General features: G+C 41.9%; 2 protein-coding genes across 4 annotated transcripts; both read right to left on the reverse strand.

Annotated features, from left to right (window-relative positions):
- Positions 1-974: 974 nt before the first annotated feature.
- On the reverse strand, positions 975-15,480 carry erbb3b (erb-b2 receptor tyrosine kinase 3b). Of its 2 annotated transcripts, none has more exons than XM_063463176.1 (28): positions 15,272-15,480; positions 13,762-13,916; positions 13,444-13,630; positions 11,961-12,086; positions 11,804-11,866; positions 11,520-11,638; positions 10,744-10,885; positions 9,701-9,814; positions 9,493-9,610; positions 9,322-9,395; positions 8,807-8,897; positions 7,280-7,482; positions 7,004-7,136; positions 6,815-6,908; positions 6,004-6,161; positions 5,833-5,889; positions 5,455-5,596; positions 5,233-5,352; positions 5,052-5,150; positions 4,738-4,923; positions 4,497-4,652; positions 4,293-4,368; positions 3,928-4,074; positions 3,413-3,510; positions 3,146-3,322; positions 2,977-3,048; positions 2,439-2,730; positions 975-2,310 (listed from the first exon to the last, which is right to left on the reverse strand). In XM_063463176.1, exons 1-28 carry the CDS (start codon positions 15,345-15,347, stop codon positions 1,394-1,396), a joined length of 4,392 nt encoding a protein of 1,463 aa, XP_063319246.1. In that variant the 5' UTR covers positions 15,348-15,480; the 3' UTR covers positions 975-1,393. The 2 variants fall into 2 exon arrangements, with proteins under 2 accessions (XP_063319246.1, XP_063319245.1); XM_063463175.1 differs by having other exon boundaries at positions 4,491-4,652.
- A 3,344-nt stretch (positions 15,481-18,824) lies between these two features.
- Positions 18,825-23,238, reverse strand: arf3a (ADP-ribosylation factor 3a). 2 transcript variants are annotated; one of them, XM_063463215.1, is made up of 5 exons: positions 23,154-23,238; positions 21,816-22,007; positions 21,601-21,711; positions 21,166-21,290; positions 18,825-21,075 (listed from the first exon to the last, which is right to left on the reverse strand). In XM_063463215.1, the coding sequence occupies exons 2-5, from the start codon at positions 21,961-21,963 to the stop codon at positions 20,914-20,916; spliced, it is 546 nt and encodes a 181-aa protein (XP_063319285.1). In that variant the 5' UTR covers positions 21,964-22,007; positions 23,154-23,238; the 3' UTR covers positions 18,825-20,913. The 2 variants fall into 2 exon arrangements, with proteins under 2 accessions (XP_063319285.1, XP_063319284.1); XM_063463214.1 differs by having other exon boundaries at positions 21,816-22,030; positions 23,154-23,222.
- Positions 23,239-23,605: the final 367 nt, after the last annotated feature.

Genomic DNA, 23,605 nt, shown 5'->3' on the forward strand with positions numbered 1-23,605 from the left:
GATGGTTGACGGTTTGCCAAATTTACTAGCTTGTTCGTCAGCTTTACGTTTAAGTTTTTGGGGGGCTTTTTTTTTGTTCATATTTTATTCGGTTTTTTTAACATAATATTTGTTCACTTTTACTTTACTGCACCCTAATAACATTATAATAACATGATAATTAGCTCATAAGAGGGATTTAAATTGGGAGATATAACTACTCTGATATATACAGGTTTAATTGGTACATGCACAATACTTTATATTTTCTTCACATTTTGCTAAGAAAATGGGAAGTAGGTGAAGCAGTTTATTGAAACGTGCGCACATACATGGAAATGCAGAATTTAAGGCAAAACTTTGAAACTTTCTGCGCTTGAAAGTAAACATTTGGTATGACCACTGTTATTCTTCAACACAGCTTGAACTCTCTTCATATAATTTCTTTAAATAGTCTTCAGAAATAATTTTTCAGGGTTCTTGAAGGATATTCAAAGCTCTTCTTTGGATGTTGGCTGCCTTTAGGCTATCTATCTATCTATCTATCTATCTATCTATCTATCTATCTATCTACACACACACACACAAATACACATTAAGAAAAAAAGTTTATTTGGGGAATAAAGTTAAGATTTACTTTTTTGTTTCAAGAAAAGCACGCTCTGAAAAATACGGTGGAAATGAAATATGCCCATTAGTTTCACGGTTTCTCTCGCCACTTGAACGAAAGCGGAAAAATGTGACCGTTGACTCTCACTTCCGTCATCTCTGATCTGCATCTGAAAAAAAAAGTAGCGCGAGCGCGTCACCAGTGCCGTCTCTCGCCTTTTACATTTCTGCTCTGCGTAAAACACGTGTCCCCTATAGCCGGTAAATCTATAGAGTACAGTCTCTTTAACTCTGTCATTTTATTGAATGACTGAGCAATCAAATAAATAAAAAAATAAAACAACCACAAAAACAACGTTTTATTGTTTTATTATAAAAATGTCAACATAATGTAAAAAAGGCTTCTGTTCACATATAGATGACAAATGGTAGGATAGCTGCAAACTAGTCACTTGAATTTATATAATAATTCATGTTACTATAAGAAGTACCATAGGGAATCATCTCATGTTACTGCATTCACTGTGATACGAAGGTCACTTAATACATGCTTGAGGACACCCTCCAGTTTGTTGGCTTTGTACCATCTCACAGTTGGTTTTCATGAATTATTATTCACTGAATAAAGAAGTAAGAAGTAAGAATCAAAAATATTTTAAATATTCTTCTTCCTCCTGAAACTTTGTGGCTGAAAAGAACCCATAAAAAATTGAAAAAAAAAAAAAAGGTGAACATGAATATGAAACAGCCCACATTTATGACAGCAACTGCAGCAGTTTCTGTGACTCTGTCCCTGGCCGCATTATTAGGTGCGCACAGCATCTGGTTTGAGGAACAGCCTGCTGTGCCAGTAGTCTGGGTTGTCGAATGATGTGTTGCTTGCAGGTTCCCCCACACCAGCGCACACCTTGATGTATTCCCCAATCTCTGTACACCTGCCACTGCCCATCTCCTCACAAATAACCCTCCCCTTTACTGGGAGGTTCTGGTATTCTGTTTCCTTACATCTGCTGGGCACCACCCCAAATCTGTTCATCTCCTCATACTCCTCCACCTTTTCTCCTCCACCTTTCAGCACATCTGGCCTGGGCATGGCCGTACTGCTTAGAGTGGCTTTCTTGTTTGTGTTCTGGGTTTCCTCCTTTTCCTCTTCCTCTTTGTGCTCCTTTTTCAACACCTCCACTGTTTGCTGTATTTCCTGTTCTTCTGCTGCACTCTTTGCAGATGTTTGACTCCCACGTCTCTCTTGTGATGATTCATCTCCTTCTGTAGAGTCAGAGTGCCTGATGTCCATGTATTCATACCTGCCATTCCCTTGGGCTGGCTCTCCTGGGTCATCCACAGCTCTGATATCACCAGTGAAGTCACTAGTGAGCGGCTGTTTCTCTGCAGAGTTTATTTGCTCTTCTGCAGTTCCTTCACAAGCCTCATGAAGTGGATTCCTCCTTACAGCTGAGTCTGGTGGCAGAGTTTCTTCGTGTGCTATGTCCTCTATGGGTAACAGAGCCATGAATGTTGGGGAGGGTAAGGGTGGGGTTTTGCAGCAAATCCCCACAGTGGGGTCGTCTTCCTGTCTTGAAACGCTGCTGGCCAAGCGAGGAGGAGCGCTCTCCTCTGTGTTCATGATTTCATATTCCTGGGTGGGATTTATCACCATGAAAAGAATGTTATCCTTGAGCCTTGAGTTTCTTTGGCCAGAATGAGAAATTCTGGAAATTTGAACTGTGATAGGGTGTAAAGAAGGAAGAAGATTAGGAAAGGCGCTTTGGTTAAATACATGGTTTAACTATTTGAACCAAAATGTAACAAAACAACAAGGCACTGTTCCTATTTTACTGCTCATAATTTACCTCTTTCTGGTGTACTAGGTGAGCCAGGTAGGACATAGCCATAGCTGTCCACCTCCTCCTCTTCCTCTGCCGTCCACACCTTGTACGAGGGTGGACTGGAGGCTGTTGAAAGTTTTCTCTGTTGGCTGATCGGTACGCGACGAATACTCCTCTCTGAGCCAATCCTGGCCCGGTGAAGACTCGCCGTCCGTAAGCCTTCCTCATGCACCTCTGCCTCTCTGCCACTCCCCCTGACCTCTAACCTCTCAGGCAGAGTCCGGACTGAGCTCAGACGAGACCTGTGAAACCACAGCTGGGACAGAAAAGCAAAGAGGGATGGATAGTTTGTTACTTCCTGAGGAGTGAGAGAGGTATGAAGGTATGTAGGAGCGCAGGTAGGTAGGTATATCTTGTTGACCTGCTGGCCGTGCCACCAGTAACATACTTATTCAAAGTGAAGTTCTTTGGAAATGAAGCTAATCATATCAACTTTGAGCAAATCAGAAATTAGGAATGTGTCTTTGCATTTATTTGTGTGCAAGTTTGTTTTTGTAAAAACCTGGCGGAAGCTGTCTGCTGGGCTCGTGGTCATTGGTAGGTATCCTATATTTCCAGGCTGATATGTGCCACTCTGCAAAAAAAGAAAAAAAAAAAGAAAAAAGATTGGTGTGCTGATTCTGCAATTATCCTGTAACAACAGTGCAAAAATCCAGGATGTCCTTCTTTACCCTGCATGAATTAATCCGAGAACGAGAAACACTCCACGACGGTGAGTGCTGAAGAGGAGGTGTAGCCAAACCTTCCTCCAGTCCCTCCTCATCTTGGTCTTCTAAACCTGGATCCAGAAGTCCTCGCTCTGACTCCCTTCGATGGGTTGCATCTGGGACAGGTTCTTCTCCTTCCAGCTGCAGGGTAATCAGGAATAACAGGCATTAAGATTAAAGACTATATTTCAGAACTAAAAGTTGTAAAATGAGTAGCCATCATAGTCTCACCTTGATGACAAGGTATCTTGGTGGGTCCCTCGCCATGCGAGTGAAGTCACTGGCCAGTTCTTTGAAGGTGGGCCTTATATTTTCATCAATCATCCAGCCTAAACATTACAAGAAAAACACCAATTTTTATTATGTATCAGAATGTATTTGTGAATAATACCTGAATAAATGGTAAATATAGCGCTCTTCTACTTTAATCACTTAACTTGATTACTCAAAACACTTTTTACTACAAGCCAATCACACACATTCATACAAGCATTCTTTTTATTTTTATTTTTTATATCTAAGCACCTTGTCTAACATCACTGCACACTCTTACACTTCAGTTGCATCATGGGCAATTCAGGGTTCACTATCTTGCCCTGGGATACTTCGACATGGAGACTGAAATAGTCTGCTCTACTTCCTGAGATATATGTGTGTGCGCGTATGTGAGAGAGAGAGAGAGAGAGAGAGAGAGAGAGAGAGAGAGAGAGAGAGAGAGAGGGAGAGAGACTAATGTTTTGACTAACATTTCACCATGACCATGTACACGTCTATAGTGCAGATGTGGGGCTGTGACAGACGTTCGCCCTTCTCCAGCAGACCCGGCACTTCCTGAGGCAACACGGATGCATATGGCTCTGCCCCAAATGACATCATCTCCCACACTGTCACCCCTGTCCAGGAAAAGAGGACAATTTAAATGCTCCACGCCAAAATTCACAGACAGTGACGTTTCAAGAGGAAGGTTAATTTATTAGTGCATACACCACAAACAGACACACACACACACGCGCACACACACACACACACACACACACACACACACACACACACACACACACACACACACACACACACACACACACACACACACACACTGACATCCTCATACCATAACTCCAGACATCACTCTGATGAGTATATCTTCGAAACAAGATGCTTTCGAGTGCCATCCATTTTATTGGTGTCTGAATAAACAGAAAAAAATGCAGACAGTCTACTCAAATTGGTTTGTGTTTGATTGCATTACTGGAAGAGACAATAAAAGCTGTTTAACAATTCAGTGTGTATCGCAAGCTCAGTGACTCACAACAACCTTTGTGTCTGTGTAGACGTATTTCTTGTCATCAGGGTAAAGGAGGTCTGCTACGCCGTAGTCGGAGATCTGGACCTGATAGTCATTTTTCAGTAAGATGTTGCGTGCAGCTAGATTCCTGTGGACCATGCAGTGCTCTTCCAGATAGTACATGCCCTGAGAAACAGATGTGTAGTCCTTGTAGTCACAGATTATTAATATATTTGCATGGAAAAGCAAATAAAAAAAAAACTGTCCTCACCTTTGCAATCTGCACACACCAGTTGAGCAGGAGCTGGGGATCCAGGCTGTTCTTCTTTTGCCTGATGTGCTCCAGCAGCGAACCCTGTGAACTGAGCTGGGTCACCAGTTGCAGACTGGCACCTGGGCAGATGCCCAGCAGCCTAACGATGTAAGGGTGGTCCAAGCCGCCCATGGAGAGCATATGCTACACAACAAACAATGCAATGATAATGTGATTATTGGGCATCTTTTGGCATATGATAAAAGACAGGCATTCAATCTTTACATTAACTTCTGTGTGTGATGTTAAACCTTTTTTCAGAGGAGACTCACATCAGTAATCTCAGTGAAAGTCTGTCGGCCTGAGCTATCCTGGATTGTCTTAATGGCCACAGGTATTTTTACTGTCTCTCCTTCTGGAGTCCAAAAGCCCTTAAAAACAAATTAAATATAGAGCTGCACACAAATCTGTGGATAATCAGTGAAAGTCTAACAAATCCATGCCAATTAGTACCTTGTGCACAGTGCCAAAAACACCCACGCCAAGGGCTTTGACTTTTTTCAGCTCTGAGGGCCTCAGAAGGCGGGCATGAACCTTGGTGCCTTTCTCTCCAGGATCCAGCGGCTCAAAGCTCTGCCACAAACAGAGCAGTTATTCCAAGGTGATTTTCATCATCACAACAAATGCAGTTAAATCAGTCCAGAAGATATAGTTGGGTATTTTGTAAAGTCTCACCTCTCCGCTCTCCAGGTACCTCCTCATAGCCCTCTTGCGACGGATGGCAAGTCCTCTGTGGTAAAGCATGCCCAGGAAAAACAACACCAGGCAGAAAATTAAGCCAGCTGGGACACCCAAGGCTATGCCTGTGATCTGACCACTGCAGACAGAGAAATAACAGAGTGAGCACATCAGCTAAAAAGAAAAGATTTTATGTCATGATAACCCAGCTTACTTTTGGGGAAACTGAAAATTACCCTTTTAGAAATAAAGTTTTCGAGTTCAAATATTTTTTTTGTTATAACAGTGCAATGATTTGTGATTTAGATTTGCAGTACACTGCAATACAAATTGCAGTGTACTGTTTTATGTTCACCAGCAGGAGGAAACACTAACCTACTAACTGCCAGTCTGGCTGTCTCTAAACAGTCCATTAATCCTGGGCCAATGCATCTGAAAAATGAAAGACAAAGTTTTCTTTATTATGCAGAGATTCAATAACCTAATTGGGACACTTCACTTTGGGGAAACATGTGGGCATATATACTTTTTTAAGTCCAGTCTCACCCCTGTGTGCAGTTGTGGTGACATGGTTGACAATGACCCTTCCTGTCGGGGTATTTGAAAATGAGTCCCTTCTGTCCATCATTTATCCCAGTGGGACAAGAGGACATGCAGAAAGGACCATCTTGAAAACTGGCACAAGCCACGCAATCATCTGAACCCTACCAATGAGAGAGAGAAAGGAGGATCATAAATAGAGACTATGCGAGATAAACTCTGCTAGAGTGACAATGAACCAGAAATGAACCACAACAGTGATGCCACCAATATACGAGGTATCACAAAGCCCTATAAGAATACAATGTATAAGAAAAAGAAGAAAAAAAAATACAATAATCACATGTTTGTTTAGAAGTATGCAGAAGAGCATTCCTGAATGCACTACAGCAGCAGGAGACCGCACCAGGTGCCACTCCTGTCAGCTAAGAACAAGAAACTAAGGCTGCAACTGTCATCAGAATTGGACAATAGAAGATTCAAAAGAAGATTGCCTGGTCTAATGAGTGCTGATCTCTGCTACAACATTTGGATGGTAGGGTTAGAATTTGGTATAAACAACAAGCGCTTTGTTGAATCAATGCCACAAACGTTAGTTCTGAAGGCAAAGGAGGGTCCAACCTGACACTGGTAATGTGTACCTAATGAAGTAGGTGGTGAGTGTGGAAGTAGAGAGTTTCTAAGTACCTTTCTTGTTTCATGTAGATTTTAACAAATGGACTGCTTATCTATTTTATGTAAATAATCAAAATGCAAGCTAGAGTTCATATAAACTACTGTGCTACAGTGTCACTGGATTATCAAAGCTAGTGATTACCGGTCCAGTGCAGGTGACTTTCCCACTCTGAGTCTTGCATTCTGGATGACAGGCGGTACACTCGCCATCAGGACCTGCAAATTCCCTTGGTGCCCTGCAGAAATATTATCCAAGAAGCAAAACAAAATATTATATATACGTTCAACATACACACATGAATCACAAGAATGTAAACTCACAACCACTGACCCGTTGTAAAAATTACAGCTGTGCACACATGTGCCGTCTCGACTGTAGTTCCTACAGGAAAGACACTGTTCAGGCCCTGGGCCCCAGCATCCTGCGTCTGAACATAGCGGATCACACACGTGGCCTTCTGCAACTACATCACAAAACTGTGTAAGAACAGCACTGATTAGTTGCTTACAACATACAACACAATAGTGAATTCTGAGTTTAATATGCTCAAAATATAACATTTAGAATATAGTGAAGTTTATCTGTTAGTCCATCAGCTCGCCTCACCACACTCTGCCAATGGCTTGTTGTTGCTGAGGTTGTTGCCTCGAACTCGGCGGCCTCTGAACAGCTTCGTCCAGTTTACAGTGTGGTGGTAGCAGAGATTGCTGTTCAGACTGATGTACATGCTGCCGTCACTGATTTCTTTCAGAGAGCGCAGACCCAGTGAGGTAAGAGTGGGGACACGCATGACCGTCAGAGAAAAATGGCTTTCGTTGGAGGGTTGGAGGATGAAGAGGGGAGAAAAGGATGATTCAAATGGAAAAACATCAGATTGTCTGTAACAGATTATGTTGTAGTTCCAAGCCTGTTAGGTAATGCATTCAGTCTCACAATGAAACTGTTGGAGGTTTCTTCCCCTTAAAAAGGAGTTTTTCCTTCCCACTGTTGCCAAGTGCTTACTCATAGGGGTCATCTGATAGCTGAGGCTTTCTTTGTATTATTGTAGTCTTTACCTTACAATATAAAGTGCCTTGAGGCAATTGTTGTTGTGATCTGGAGCCTTATAAATAAATGAGTAATTCAACAGACAGTCCTATAGATAGATATTAGTCTGAGTAAGACGAATGCCTCCATGGTTTAAGAGTAATATATTTCCCTTACACACAAACATAGTTAGTCCCTCATTTTGGGTCATATTTAATAAAAAGTCAATTTTATAATTCTTAGTCAAACTCTGTTTTAGAAAGCTAAGATTATCTGGGGCACAACATAACAGGCAACCTGACAAAGAATGAATGACAGCAGACCACATAAATACACACGGGGATGATGAGGGAAATGGAAACGCACGGGGAACACAGCTGATACAAATGAGCATGATGCCACAGGTGAAGCAAAACTAAACACACTGAACATGGAACACAAGACTTTCAAAATAAAACAGGAAACATGGAGACGTTAACTGGAACACCCAAGCTTGACACCAGACAGCGAGAGAGAGGAAAACATAACCACAGTGGACACGAGAAAGAGGAAACTAGACATCACTGGCTGCAGAAACATACATGGATACACATGACAGACAGGGGAGACATGAAACAGAACATGGGGAGGAGACGTAAACAGGAAAGGGACACATGCACATTAACACAGACACACAGAGAGGGACACAGAGGAGAGAGACATAAGGAGAGTATACATGACAAATCGGGGAGATGACGGGAGACAAAGACATCAATGAAACATATAAAGGGCGAGGGAGACTTAAACACAGGGGACTTGACAGACTCACACACTGAAGACAGGACACCAAAACCAACATAGTGGGGAAGACACAGACATGGGAAGAACCTAGACAGAGGAGAACTAAATAGGGAATTAGAACTCAATATCAACAGAACTGACTAAAGCTTAAATTTTACAAACAGGAACATCATAATACAAAAGGGCATGAAACTCAAAATGCTAGGTCAAATGACCCAGCCCATAACACCAAATCACACATTTGAATCCATCAGCTGTTGTGATAAAAGTATCCTGCTCTGGCCTCTCACTGACACGTGTACAGTATAATCTGCAGTCTAGTCTTACTTGTAGAGCGTCCTCCCTTGAATGGTAGTGAGGCTCGAAAAAACAGACAGATCATTCAGCTCTTTGGGCCAGGACTGGATGTTTAAAAAATCTGAGAATAAAACACAGTGATTATATTAAGGACGATAGAAAATGACACTGTGCATAACACATCGCAGATAATTTGGATATTTGTTTTCCCCCAAAGGAGAGCATATATCATTTGATGGATACAACCTTTATGTGCATTATCAAGGGATAGAAGACAGCCTCATATGTGACAAGAAAACCAAGCAGTTTAATGCTAATTGTGACTGTCACCTCACAGAAGTTTAAATGGATAGTTTACCCCAAATTAAACATGAGTATGCTATGATAATCGAGAGAAAGGAGACATCTTTGCAACCAGTATTTCCAAAGGCAACTCACACCAAACATGGATGAATAGCACTACAGGTCCAGGCAGGAAACATGCATACTTGATTGTGAAATTTAATATAAAAAGCGGTCAACTGTTACAAACCACATAAGCACACCTGTTATTTCCCTGACTGTGCGGAACACTTCCAACTTTTTGGCATCCAGTGGTGGAATGTTTTTAAAATCATCTCTGTGAAGAAAAAAGACAAAAAAAAAAATACTATAAACATACCAAGTGTATGGCACTATATCCTGAGACGCTTTAACTCATACATACTGACAGTTACCCCATAATCCCTGTGACCAGGAAGTGAAGGCTGCCCTGAATCTTGGTGCAGTTGATGAAGCTGTTGATGTTGCTCGAGTCCACAGTCTGCCTGTCTTCAGCACCAGTGCCTTCACACACTAAAGGGATGACCAGAAACAATCACATCTGACTATTGAGATATAATCTTGGTGGAAGAAGTGAAAAATCGCATTTGTATTCATTTCAACCTTTTGGGCAAAGTCCGCTGCAGAGCTCACACTTCCTCTGGCCTTCTTTCTCCACCTCCATCTTGTCTGACGGACAGGCGCTCACGCAGGAGCTACCATCCACCACAAAATGAGCTGTGAGGAGGAGGAAGAAAAGAAAACACAGGGAATATGTTTTATTATACACATGCAGAGGAGCAAATAAAATAAAATGATTCACGATACGACTCTAACATTCTTAAAGCCTACCACCAGCTTTTACCAGCTTTTCTCTATTCTCTATGTCTCCTATCCACCCTAGACTCCTTCCTGACAATATGGGACACACATGAACACACCAGATCCAACACAACACCTGAAAACTTCTGTTTCCTGGTTAGAGTTGCTGTACCTGTCCCATGTTGTATTTAGTTTTTGGCTTTGTTACATCTTCTGTCTTACAGTTTAACATGGGGACTAGCATTATGTTAGATCTGATACCATATATTAGTGCTGGCTGCAGCTTCATGAACAGGCTCAGTGTGTAGTATATGAAAAACTCCTGGGGAGATTGGTGACTGAGCTGAAAGTTTTCCACTTGTGAATAATCTTTCTTGTCGTAGAATGATTGACTTGTTTGGAAGTGGCCTTACAACCCCTCCGAGACTGATGGACAGCATGATCACTTCTGATGTCTTTCCTCCTTGGCACTGAATGCTCCAGACCAGAAACCGCCAAAACGTTTGTTTTTATAAATGTGGTCATGCTTGCTAATGACTAATTAATGGCAGCTAATTACTTAATCCTTTCTTAATCCCTTTTCTCTTTATCCTTTTGGAAACAGAAAGAGTGTACTTTATTTTTCACATGCTGCTTGTGCATTTTGGCCCAGTGTAATATGTCATGTGTTGTTGCTAATGTGAGGTTGTTGTTAGCCTGCCATGGACCAGATGATTTTTATTATTACAACCTGATGCTTCAAACCTTAGAACTGAAAGAGACTGTACTGTTGTTGTTTTTTCTTCACATGGCTGAAAAAGTAACAAGAAAACTTTTAGACTTGTAAACACATGCAGGCCACTCACTGGGGCACTGAGAGACACAGATGGATCCGTATTGGTATTTGGCATTAGGGTTGGTTTCCATTTGAAACGTCTGCTTGTTATAGATCAGAGCTCGGGGACACTGGGGCACACAGGCTCCGGAGTCATTGAAATGACGACATGCCTTTACAGGAACACACACAGAAAGAAGAGAATCAAAATGAAATACTAAAAGCCCATAGGTGAAGCTGCTGAAGTACATCACAATTCAAAAGACATTCATGGCCCGCAGAGGCTGAATCATACAGATTTTGGTTATAAATGACTTTTCTTCTAATGACACCAAGAGGTCAAGAATTTTGTTTTTGAATAGTGTGGATAATTTTTTATGGCATGCTGTTATATTATGTGCAACTATGCACTTCTAAATTTAACTTGATGTTAAACCTAATTTCATCAAAGTAAGGTTGTGCGAGCCACAAGCATGAATATAAACTCCAGTACAAGAATGTGCTTGCATGAGCTATTGTATTTACAAGCTACATCACATGGCAACAATTAAAGGCAGACTGACCATCCATACCACAGAAGAACAAAGGAAACAAAGGATTAGTTTCCCTTAAACTCTGGAAAACCTGTTCAAGATTTAGAATTGGGCCCAGGAAGTAAGGAAATATTCCCAGCATGAGACACGGGAATTTAGACTTAAATCCTCCATGCAATTAAAAAAAAAAAAGAATAAATAAAAAAAAAAGAATAAAATCATTTTCTTGTTTCATCAGCAAACCTCTCCAAAGAGAAAAAGATTATTCACTTACAAAGCAGTCCACATCTTGGGGGCCTTTACATCCTGCTGCACACTCTATGTGACAGCAGTCCCTCGGGCTTGTGCCAAAGCAGCGGCCGTTACACTGTGGAGCGCACACCGTCTTAGTCACTAAAACACACAGGAGAGACGAGTTCATCAGAAGTCACATAAATGTGTATGCGTGTTGAATCTTTGTGTGCGTGTCTGTCTCTGGGTATTTCTGTGTAGCTTTGAAGAGATATAATGAGGTGAAGTGAAGAGGAGGCAAAGGAAAAACAAAACGTGGGCGCTCACAGATCTGGCATTGCTTTTCGTTTGGTCCCCAGCAATAATCTCCGCAAGATTTATGGCATGGGCCTAAAAAAGAGAGACACATAGAAAGATAAGTGTTTCTTATAAAAAGAGATGATTTAGAGATGAATTGGAATACGTATAGCAGACCAGTAGTGACCTTTCTTTCCATTGTATTTGATATCAATAGGAGCGCTGCTGTCCCGGACAATATCCTGCCAGAAGATCCAGGGACCATAACTCAGGTATTTGTTATTGATAATCTGCACCCCTCCCTCCAGAATCTCTGTGAAAACATTAGTGAAACATAACGCAAGCTAGACAGAGAAAACGGTTCAGCAGATATATCAGTATCAGAGGTGAATCAAAATATACACTTTAAAAAACAGTATGAGGATAATTTTTTTCATGATGTTTTTTAAGCTTCCAAGAAAATACTAATAAAGTTTGAAAGAATTAGACAATAAAACCAATAAAAGATGCAGAATTTGGAACAAGGTAAAAGAAATGATCTCTCAGGTCATTTCATTTCAGTTTTATTTATGTAGCACCAGTTCACAATTGTAACGTAAAAATCAATATTACAGTTTAACAGATGTGGTGAGAAGTTTATTTCTACTCATCATGGGCCTGAATGTCATAGTAATTTTGGACTGATTTTTTTTAGCTGTTTTTTTTCCAGGGTGAAATGATTTTGCAGCATACATCTTTAATGTCTTTAAAAAAACAAGAATTAGGTGCGCAAGTTTGATTTTGGGGGGATTTTCTCTAAAATATACACATACACCCTTTATATTTGGTTAAATGTCCTTTAGTAAGTTGTACCTTGTCGAGATACTTTTGGTAACCATTCAAAAAGCTTCTGGGATAATTCTAGCTGGACATTTGACCACTCTTTTCAGCAGGTCTGGTAGAGATCATTGAAATTGTCACTCCTTTGGCACCAAGGTCTAGAAGATGACTCAAACTGTCACTTCAATTCTGCGAAGAAGAATTATGCCAGAAACTTGCTGATGGTTGCCAGAAGCATCCTGATGAGATGATTGATAGACAATGTGCTGAAGGACCATCCATCCATCCATCCATCCATCCATCCATCTCTTCCACGTATCTAATTCAGAGTCACAGGGGGGCTGGAGTGCATCCCAGCTGCCACAGGGCAGACACAGGGTACACTCTGGACAGGCTGCCAATCTGACTCAGGGCTAACACAGAGACACAAACAAGCATTCAAACTCACACCTACAGGCACTTTAGAATCACCAATCAACCTAACCCCACTAACTGCATGTCTTTGGACTGTGGGAGAAAGTCGGAGAACCATGCAAATACAGCAAGAACATACAAATTCCACACAGAAAGGTCCCGGTCAATTCAAAGGAATCATTTAAAGCCCAGACTTCCCATGACATTCATGCCTATCTTGAGTGGATGTAAACTTCTGACCACTGCTGTATGTGATGGAAGGGACTTCCAGTAGGACCAGGCTTGATCTGAGATGTTGAGTTTAATTGTTCCATTTTATGTAATGCACCACTCCCCACTGTTACAAACACCTTGGGTTTCAGAAAGCATTTTCTTTTACAGAACAAACATTGAACGTTTTCTTTCTCTAATATCTGTTTTTCTGTTGTTCTTCTAACCCGTCAGGTTTGCGAGTCCCAGCTGCTGTAGGCCGTTGGAGCCGTCCTTGGGGTAGTTGAGGAAGATCGATAGAGCAAAACGTCTTTCATACAGGCTGTTTCCTCTGATGACGCGCAGTTGGCCCAGAGGAATCTCTTGAAAGTGGTTCATAGCAATAAGGACATAGCCAGTCACCTCACGGATTCTCTAGAGTGAAGAAGACCATTAATATAAGAGGCAATATAAGAGGCTACTTCTCCAATATACTCTTCACTTTTTAACGCTTTTTCCAAATGCAACAACTGGAGGACTGGAGAGTAAGGAAACATGACATTTACCTTGAGGAAGGAGAAGTCCCAGTTACTCTCAATCTGTGTGATCTCCAGGTTTCCCATTACAATCTCACAGCCATAATACCGGTTTCTAATCAGATTGTACTGGTTCTCCTGAGAGCCTGTGGAACTGAGTCCATTCTGCGTCCCTGGACACACTTCTAACACACATAGGGAATAAAGATGAAAATGAACGTAAATAACACTGGGAAAGTGAGTACTGTGGGCTGTGTTGTGTCTGTGGTATTTATAGGGTTGGTGACTCTCTCTGATGCTGTGTTCATGCCTGTGCTGGCTACAGATTTTGATGTGAAGCAGAGAGAAACAGGCAGGCTGTTACCCGCTTACATGGAGCAGTCCAGGCCTGGGGCTGATGAAGAGGAGGCCAGGGGGGTCAGAAGAGAGAGTGACTTTTTTTTTTTTTTTTCCCCTCAGACAAAGTGCTTCATTGTTGTAAAGCTATAAATGTGGACAGTGTGTCTCAGTGAGTGATGAGTGCTGCAGTGACAGACAGTGCTTCTGTGTATGCGTGTGCATGTGCGTCTGCAAGCCGCGCATTGCTGAGATCATACCAAAAGACAATGGGCCGTGTGTGAATGGGACTCTCTGGCAGAGGGAAGGGAAATATCGTGAACGGAAGGTGACATACACACCATCTCTGAGTTCCCAGCAAAAAAACTGAGGAACTGGTCCTTTAATGTGCAAACATTAGCCACCTGCAGCACTCACTCAACACAAGTCATATCTCTTGTCTTCGTTATGAACACATAACACACAGCTATAGGACCCTGAAGACTGCTGCATAATAACAATGGAAAGTTACATGCTGACAAAGGACCGTTGCCTAATGCACATTTATATTCATACATGGCAATTTTAAGCAAACACTGGCCCTGAAATATTCAGCTAATCTGGGAGGACTCAATAATATTTAACTCATACTTAGGATAACTCAAAAACAGGCATTAGTACTTAAATTATTTGTTAATATTTTGTATTTATATGAAGCATAACACATTCATGAAAGGGCTCAGTGATTGGAAATTAGTAAGTGAACAAAAGCTCCTGACAGGAAAGAAAAACAGTGTGATTGTTTGACAGCTATCTCAAAGGGAGATCTGAATGTTGGCAAAGATTGCACATTAATGTCGTTGTAACTGCAGAAAACCACATTAAATTTTATTAGAAAGAGTTTACTGACAGCGTGACAATCAGTTAATGGTAAATAGAAGTTCTTAAAGTGAATCTTTGCTGTTTGCTGTTTGCAGATTTTTAAAGTGCACTGCAAGGGCCTGGATCATAACAATAAAAAAGCTTTTAAGGAAGAGTGGTCTGCTGTGAACCAAACAAAGGGAGGCTGAGGTTTATCAGTTTATACTACGACATCTTTAAGTGCATACAGTTAATTCTATTCTATGGCTATAATTTGTCTGGTAATTTCGGTATTGTCTAAATTTCACGACATCCAAACTTAATTAAGAAAGGATTTCAGATATAGAATCACGTATGTCCTCACCCTCATGCGTTTGGGATGATGTTCGAAGCCTCCAAGACAAAATCACTCCCAGTAAAATGACTCGCCACTGCTCCATGCTGATGTCCAGCCTGTTCACGGAGATCTCTGCATATCAAAGCGGTTTAGGTAGTCCTCCGAAGAGCCAATATGTATTTCAGGGGGAAAAAATCGACTAAAGAATATACAGTAATGAGGGTATAAAAGTTAAAAAAAAAAAAAAAAGTGTCTATGAAAAGGAAAATCAGATCAAGTCAAAGTGAAGGACAAGTGCAACTCCTTCAAAACACCTAATAAGAGCGCAAACATCCCTCAGACTACTTGCAAAACTGAAAACAGTGAACAAGTTGTAGTTTATTGTGATGAGGGAATTTCCCTCCCAGATGGGGACGTGTGATTGGCCAACATCCCGACCAATCAGCGGTTTGTCCGTCATTTCGAGCTGAATCCTCGGTTGTTACACTAAAGCAAAGAATTCTGCTAAATTTATGAAGCCCTCGAGAAACGACTGACTCAATAGCACTGACAGAAATCTTAAAACATTACAAACACCCCTACCTAAAACATTATAATAACAAAAAAGCTGAATGACATACGAGCCAGTGAGACAGACTCAGTTGACTAACAAGTACAGGTCGTTCAGTGCAGCAAATAGCTGATTTTGGATGTGAATATTTGACGTGTGCAGCAGTTTGAACACCAGTTATTTTTGTTTCATGCTGTCAGCAGTGGAAGCAGCGTTTCGGTCCCCCCACCCAGTAAGAGCCCAGCACTCTGAGTGGCCGCACTGTTTCCCCCCGTAAAGAGCAGTATTGTCCCCGCAGCCCTGTCAACTGGTTAATCACCTCTTTGATGCGTGTGGAGCAGCCTGCCACAATGGCCACATTGTCAGACAGTCAAGTGACTTCTGAACCCAAAACAAGAACATGCTTAATTTGAGAAAATGGCCTCGGAGCAGACAAGATTCCTGAACACGGAGCTGCGGGTGAAAACGGGCCATTAATGGATGGAAATCATTAACCGCTTCTGACAGATGTACTGTTAATCTTATTTTTGAATGCGGCAGGGAGGGGAGAGCCGAACAATCCACAGTTTGTTTGCAAGCATCCATGTGCAGGAAATGGGAAGAATGGTGAGGTTGAGATGAACTTGGATTTTAATGTTCGTCTCAACAACCTGATGGTAAATACGCCAAGAAATAACACCACAGCTCGGTTTATGTGTACAGTAATTAATGTCTCTGTTGTTCATCTGCCTGGACTTTTAAGCATGAGTCTCAAATGCCCTACTCCAGCCTCTTTTTCTGTCCAGCAGGAGGAGCCAGAGTCTGACACTTCGCATCCGAATTCACAGCTGCTACAGGGCCCTGTGATGGGTAGACTCGGCGTTTGCACATGGATGGCTATTTTTATACACTGTTTATTGGACATTTGATCCAATCTCTAATTTCTTCTAATAAAATAATGAGCCTTTAATCCAGTCAGTCACTGAATAATGGAAAACTTTGGGGGGAAAAAAACACCATTGCCCAAAAACTGTTGGAAGAAATCTTGAAGACTGAGTCAGTTGTTTTGTTTCATAAACAGCAATGTGAAACTTTCCTGTTGCTGAGTAAAACGGTGTAAAGTGTAAGATTGTCACCAGATGCAGTTTTTTTTTGTGTGTGTGTTCATTTTTCACATGAGAGTTTCTCTGTTTGCCCCGTCAAGAAAAAATAGCTGCCTATAGTATTTACAGAGCTTGGCACTTTCACAACGCCACCATGGTGTCAGTCTCTGTGTCAGCCCTGGTGGCCCTGTCCCTTCCAAGGGGAACTGTGAGGGGTGCCTGCTGTGGCCTTTTGCAGTTGCCACTCCCTTCAGAGATTGATGAATTGATTGTGGGGCTGCTGCCAGTGTGTCTGTGCCCTGGGCGAAGGTGTCCCGGTTACGAGTGGGAATCCCAGCTATGGCATCCGCCCTGGGGCCACTATTGTAGCGATCCTGCAGGGGGCCAAGGGGGCTGGTGGCCCCGGGAGCAGCTCCGACTCACATACTGCTGTCACACCCTTGGAGACACAGCAGCACTCTCCCCTACATGGACCTCTGATTGGCTCAGACAAAATGACTCTCTGTGAAGTGCAGCAATTCCACAGGCAAACTACCTGATTGTGCCAAACTTCTCTTGATAACAGCAGTTAATAAAGGACAAAAGAAAGGCTGTGTAGAGCCAAATCCCACAGTTGTGTAATATGTGCTGTTAGTCTGATTTTAGTCTTAGCTGATGACTGGTACGGTAAACAGTTTACGGAGTTAAAACTATTCTCGATCAGCTCCCACTTCATGTAAAAAAAAACGAGTCTAACTCACATTTAGATTTTTGACCTTCATTGTGCAGGGTGATACATCCGTCGTAAGGGATGTCAAAGCTGTTTCCCATTAATCTGCTGAAAATAAGGTCCTTCTGGACTCACCTTAAATCAAAGTTCAACATGTGTAGGCATAAGAGGATATTGTGACATCACAACCAGTTTGGAGGCCAGATGTGCAACTTAAAACCTCCGGTGCACACATGAAATCGATTGACTTTCCATTGAACATATATGTGTTGAGGCAACAGTTAGAGTTTTAAAATGTTTCACTGTTTATTATGGATTCATCAATGAAGGAGAAGTACAGTTAGGTCAATAATGTGTTGTGCAAAGACAGAGTTTTTGTAGTGTTGCCTCTGTACACCGCCACAGCAGATTTTAAATCAAACAGTCAAGATGTGACTGACGTGCACACAGGCCTGCTCCTATAGTGTGGTCTTGATCTGGTTAGATGCTGTGAAGCTGTTTTTCTTAACCATAGAAATAATTCTGTCATCATGCACTCCAGTTGTCTTCTCTGGTTTTTCAGGCCTGTTGGGAGCTGCTGACTTGATCACTGCATTTATACTTCTTAAGAATGTTGTTTCGGCCATTCCTAATTATTTTATTATCACTCTTATTTATTTGGGTTTTTCAACCTAACGTGGTCTCCCTAACTTGCAATGACATCTCTTATGAGCCTCATGTTTTAAAAATAACAATAAAAACTATAAAATAAAAATTCTACACTTTGAATCAACCTCAGATATTATGTTTAATTTGTCCTTTGACTTAAAAATGACTGTACAGAAGCAAAACTACAAAAACAGTGTCTCTGTCCAACAAATTGAGGATCAAACTGTTTCAAGAAACCTAGCAGGGCTCTTAGAATTGCCTTCGTTCTACCGCATTGCACTCACCACCCACATCAAACGTAGTGTCTTGGTGCTTTGAGCACCAGAAGTATACTCTGTAGCTTCCTTTTATTCAAGCAGACAAACATCTTCTAAACTGGGCAACTTATCCAAGAACAATGATTGATAAATACGGACTCGCACATTTGATTCTGGGGCGAACTGTCAACTTGAAATTGAGTTTGAGCCACAGACAAGAGAAGATAAAAGCAGCACGCTCGTAATTGTGATACGGTTTTCGAATCATGACCGACATGTGCGACAATAAACAATAGCAAGGAAAAAAATGAGCAAGGCAAAGCAAATGTATACTCTGGTATCTTTATTGATTGATGTAGTGTCAGGAATAATTAAATCATTCAACACTTTTGCACCTGCTTGGGTTTTTCTGTCTTAAATTTCCTCCTCTTCATATTATACTCAGTTTTTTTCTCAGAGCAAATCGCCAGCTGGAATGTCGTGCAGCCTCATTTACTATTTTTCTTTATTTGAAAGTTAAAATCAGAAAATAGTCACTGAAAGAGGGAGGGATGTTTAGCCACATCAGAACTGCTAGTGCATCGGTGTCACAGATCAAAGGTGAGATACTTGAATGCTGGATATTTCTTACATATAAACCTGTTATCAAAGAGAAATGAAACCACTGGCTAAATAAGGCCACGAAAACAATTTTCACACCAAACCGAACGGAATATAATGCACGTCACACACGCACACACAAGCTGCTGTCAGTTATCTGCCAACACGCTGACCCCATTATCTACAGGTGTATCAACAGCGCTTTTGGTTTCACCTCGAAAACCACGGTTCCACTTTCCCGGTTACATCAACATATATACAGTTGCGCCAACATAGAAAAGCATGCTTTTGCATATTAGAAGGTTGTTCGGTAAACTTTACACTAAATCCATAACATTTATTAGTACAGCATTGCTCCAACCAGCAGCAGTGATTAAGACTAACAAATATAGTCTGAGGAAACAGGCTATTATAATTCGCTTTTATTACAGATCTTGTACAGTATTAACATGCCTTACGATGCAGTATTACTATCATCCTCTCTCCTTATTTTATTTTTTTGTGTGTGAAAAAACTCCCCAAAATAAACCCAAAACAAAAAATGCAACAGTCTGATCTAATTAGCTAATTAAGGAAAAAATAACTCAACAAATTAAAGAAACACTCCATTAAAAAAAACAGACAACACCTTCTATACAATAACAGTGAGTCTAGAGTAATTTTATGCAACATGAAAAAGTGAAACACGCATAATGTCATGCCAATTGAGGGTGGATAAATCAGCATGAGAAGCGATGCTGCACAAACGGATTGAAAAAAACAAAAATAAACATTCAAAACTATGTAAGCTCTCTTAATATTGCCAGTCACATGCTGTGTTGCATCACTCTCCACAGGGCAGGCCAATAGCAGCATTTTTTTTTCTGAGCCACAGAGCTGGTACAGAGTGCCTGTTTTGTCATCTGTATCACTTTAGATATCACACCTCGCTGATGCCAGACAAACTGTTTTAACCCCGTCTGTGCCAGGCAACTCAACTAGAACAAATCTTTATTTACAGCAGCGGCCTGTTACAAGCCCACGAGCCAGTACTGGGATATCTCCATGCAGATTGGGAAGCAGTAATGTACAATGATACTGGGGTTTCTTTTCTTTTTCTTTTTTAACTAGCTGCCTTTAGCAGTAAATGCACATTAGAATAAAGAAAAAGAAACTATATGACGCAAAAAAATCAATAAATATCGATATTAAATATATTGTTTCAGACTGTCCAGAAAGTTGACACATTTTGTTTAATTCAACATAAATAAAACTAAATCATAGCTAAAAGTTTTGATCTATGAAGAGCATAATTTGGTTGCAGTATGGACAGTTATATTACATTTATCTGTACGAGTATAATAGTAATAGTACTCCCACTATAATATTATGACATTCTTTATAATAAACACCAGGTCTTTAGTTTCTGAGGGAAGGCTGCTCTGCCGTCACGATTTGAGATCCATCACAATTGCTGAGCTAATTAAATGTTGGTGGAGGTCTGCAAAGTAGAGCAAATTCATATACCTTTACAGTAATATTATACAGTACATATTTATTTGTTTATAGATTGTAAATAACTTAGATAAAGTTTGCTTGTAAATGATTAAAAATGCTCACCACAGATTCAAACAAATCAAATTAATCAAAGAACGGAAAAAAAATAAAGAAGTATTTCGAGGGTGGATGGTGGGGGGGAGATGGGGGGAGGGGAGAAAGCCACTGAGAGTCACCCCCTGGGAGCTTTTCAGCATTTTTCTTCTCTATGTAAACACAATGGAACCCCTATAACCACAACCTGGAGCTGGCACCCAGGCTCTTCCCCACTTAACTGACCCGGCCCTTCACTTTTTGTTCTTCAGCTGATTGGCCAGCCAGTCCAGACCCTCGTACAGGCCGTCCCCACTGGTGGCACAGGTGGCTTGAATGTACCAGTTGCGGTGACGTAAGGAGTGCAGGCCCAGCTTGTCTGTGATCTCTGCGGCGTTCATGGCATTGGGCAGGTCCTGAACAAAATCACAGAGGACAAAGTGTCCGTCAGGAAGTTGGTGAGGCAAGAGGCGTAAAAGCAGGGGGAAACGTAATCTGGCGCATACCTGTTTGTTGGCAAAGACTAGAAGAACAGCGTCCCTCAGCTCGTCTTCAGCCAGCATCCGCATCAGCTCCTCTCGAGCTTCGTTGACCCGCTCGCGGTCATTGCTGTCCACCACAAAGATCAAACCTGCAGGAATAAGTTTAAACCGAACAAAAACAATCAGGTCACATCACATTGTTAGGAAAGCATATTGTCAAAGCATGTTTAATGGTTGTCCGGGATTTGAACATGACTAAGATGATGATAATTTGAAACATCTGGAGCCTGTATGCAAATTACATCATCTGAAGGATTAGTCAGATTTTGTCCTCAGGTGCTGGGGGCGAGCGTGCGCTCCAGGATCCGCAGCAGGACTGGAGAGGCCTTTTTTTAAAAAAAAAAAAACTCTAACCATGCTGGCTGGTCTTTCACCTAAGATGCTTTTGATGCATCTCACCCTGGGTGTTCTGGAAGTAGTGTCTCCAAAGAGGACGGATCTTGTCCTGGCCACCCACGTCCCACACAGTGAAGCTGATGTTCTTGTATTCCACTGTCTCTACATTGAAACCTGGGGTGGATGGGACAACAAGCAAATAGAAAATGGGTCACATAATCTGGACAATCTCTAAGACACATGTTTTTTTTTTTATTTAGAGGCAGACAGTCACACACCAATTGTGGGGATGGTAGTGACGATCTCCCCCAGCTTCAACTTGTACAGGATGGTGGTTTTCCCTGCAGCGTCCAACCCCACCATGAGAATCCTCATCTCCTTCTTGCCTATCAGGCTCTTCAACAGGTTCCCAAAGATGTTTCCCATGATGACTCGGGAGGAGAGGAGGTGGGGGCACAACTGCAACAAAACTGTTACACGGGCTGCTTTGTTGCTATACATAGCAACAAGCAGCCAAAACAAACCGTGAACCACGTTTAGAGAGTCGAAACCACACATGCGCGCACACACAAACACACACACACACACACACACACACAAAGAAACATGTGGTGTGACAGTAGCTGTTCAAAAACACATCTCAGCATTGGCACCTCCCTTACGGCTCGCAGCCGTGCCCCCTCAGAGGAAAGCCAGGAAACGTATACTTCACACCCCGGCAGGCAGCTGACCTGACTCGAAAGCTGCTCCTTTACAGTGACAGCTCACTGGGAAAAGAGGCGGCCATGCTGGATCTCTGTTATGTGGCTCAGCTTTCATGTGGTGCTGAGTAACCACCTTTTTATGCTCTTTTTAGGCAACTGAAGATATGCCAGGGTAACACTCATTTCATATTACGTTATTATGACACATAACCTAAGGCTGTCTATGGTTGCACACAGTCAGGCTCACAGAGCTGAGGGAGGAGGGTGGCCCTTCAGTGGTAATGGGCCCTTTACAGGCCAACCTTGCCTGTTAACTTGTGCTAACACACACTACACGGGTCGCATTGGTTTTTAGAGGGTTATTTTAAACTAGCCGTGGCAGTCGTCTGTGTGGCAGTGAAGTATCCCTCTTGTCTGTTTTAATGACTGGCCGCTTTACCTCTGACTAGTTAGGTTTCCATTCATTTCTATCAAAAGCACGGACAGCAGGTGCTAGCGTAGCCCGTTGCAGCTGCAGTGGCCGCACATCCACACACATCTGTCATAATGCGAGGCGAAGACGGCGGATGCTGCAGTCGAAGCAGGCGATGAATTTTGAACCCAAATCACGTTTCTTTCGGCTCGATAACATTCACTTTTCGAACATAATCTGCTTGCTATCCCATGAGCTAATATCGTCGGTATTTAATTGAAAACATAAATAAAATCTCCGGGTCAATTTGTGTGCTATAATCCCCCCTTTTACAGTCACGACAAACGCGCCAGTCGGCCTCATGTCGTACATTAAGGGTCGTTCATTTCCCCCCTCGCAGCATTTAAAAGGCAACTCAAGCGGTGATAAATTAAACCACCTTTTTAGCGCTCGTATACCTCTTCCAGCAATTTCACCATTTGCATCTCGTTCACACTTACCCGTCAACGGCAGGAAGGGTACCAGCTGGATTCAGACGAAGGACTGGATGATAGTCTCGCGATGAGCTGCAGCTGTGACACTGCGCGTTCTCGCGGTAGTTGGATTGCCAATCTCTCATCGCCCGGCGACTTGTTAAAAGCCAGGAGCTGCCGTCTCCAGCTCTGAAAAGGTACTGTATGCACCATCACCTTACAGCTTATTTGAGGCTTATCTTGCTTTCTTGAGGGATATCAAAGAATAATAAATAGTTTGATAGCGTTATTCCCACTATCTCACATATGACATACACGTTTTAGAGGGCCCAAACCAGTTTTAAACGAGAGCCTGCAGGCAAGCACGCTTGAATAATTAAAACAGGAATAATCTTAATGAATAAGTAAATGGCTGACTGTAACAGGATGCCAAGTGATACTTCCTGGCAGTGTTTCACAGATAATGAGGTGACAGGAGG

Source organism: Pelmatolapia mariae, linkage group LG20, assembly GCF_036321145.2.
Source record: "Pelmatolapia mariae isolate MD_Pm_ZW linkage group LG20, Pm_UMD_F_2, whole genome shotgun sequence".
NCBI lineage: Eukaryota > Metazoa > Chordata > Actinopteri > Cichliformes > Cichlidae > Pelmatolapia > Pelmatolapia mariae.

What these genes read in the sequence shown, in the direction of transcription:
- erbb3b (XM_063463175.1), bottom strand. Translation starts at nt 15,347, where the DNA reads ATGGAGCAGTGGCGAGTCATTTTACTGGGAGTGATTTTGTCTTGGAGG. An exon ending in CTGTGTCTCTCAGTGCCCCA is followed by an intron (nt 9,815 to 10,743) that starts GTGAGTGGCCTG and finishes TCCTCCTCACAG; the next exon opens with CTCATTTTGTGGTGGATGGT. An exon ending in GGTACCTGGAGAGCGGAGAG is followed by an intron (nt 5,353 to 5,454) that starts GTGAGACTTTAC and finishes TGTTTGTGGCAG; the next exon opens with AGCTTTGAGCCGCTGGATCC.
- arf3a (XM_063463215.1), bottom strand. Translation starts at nt 21,963, where the DNA reads ATGGGAAACATCTTTGGGAACCTGTTGAAGAGCCTGATAGGCAAGAAG. An exon ending in CTACTTCCAGAACACCCAGG is followed by an intron (nt 21,291 to 21,600) that starts GTGAGATGCATC and finishes TTATTCCTGCAG; the next exon opens with GTTTGATCTTTGTGGTGGAC. An exon ending in TAGTCTTTGCCAACAAACAG is followed by an intron (nt 21,076 to 21,165) that starts GTATGCGCCAGA and finishes GATTTTGTTCAG; the next exon opens with GACCTGCCCAATGCCATGAA.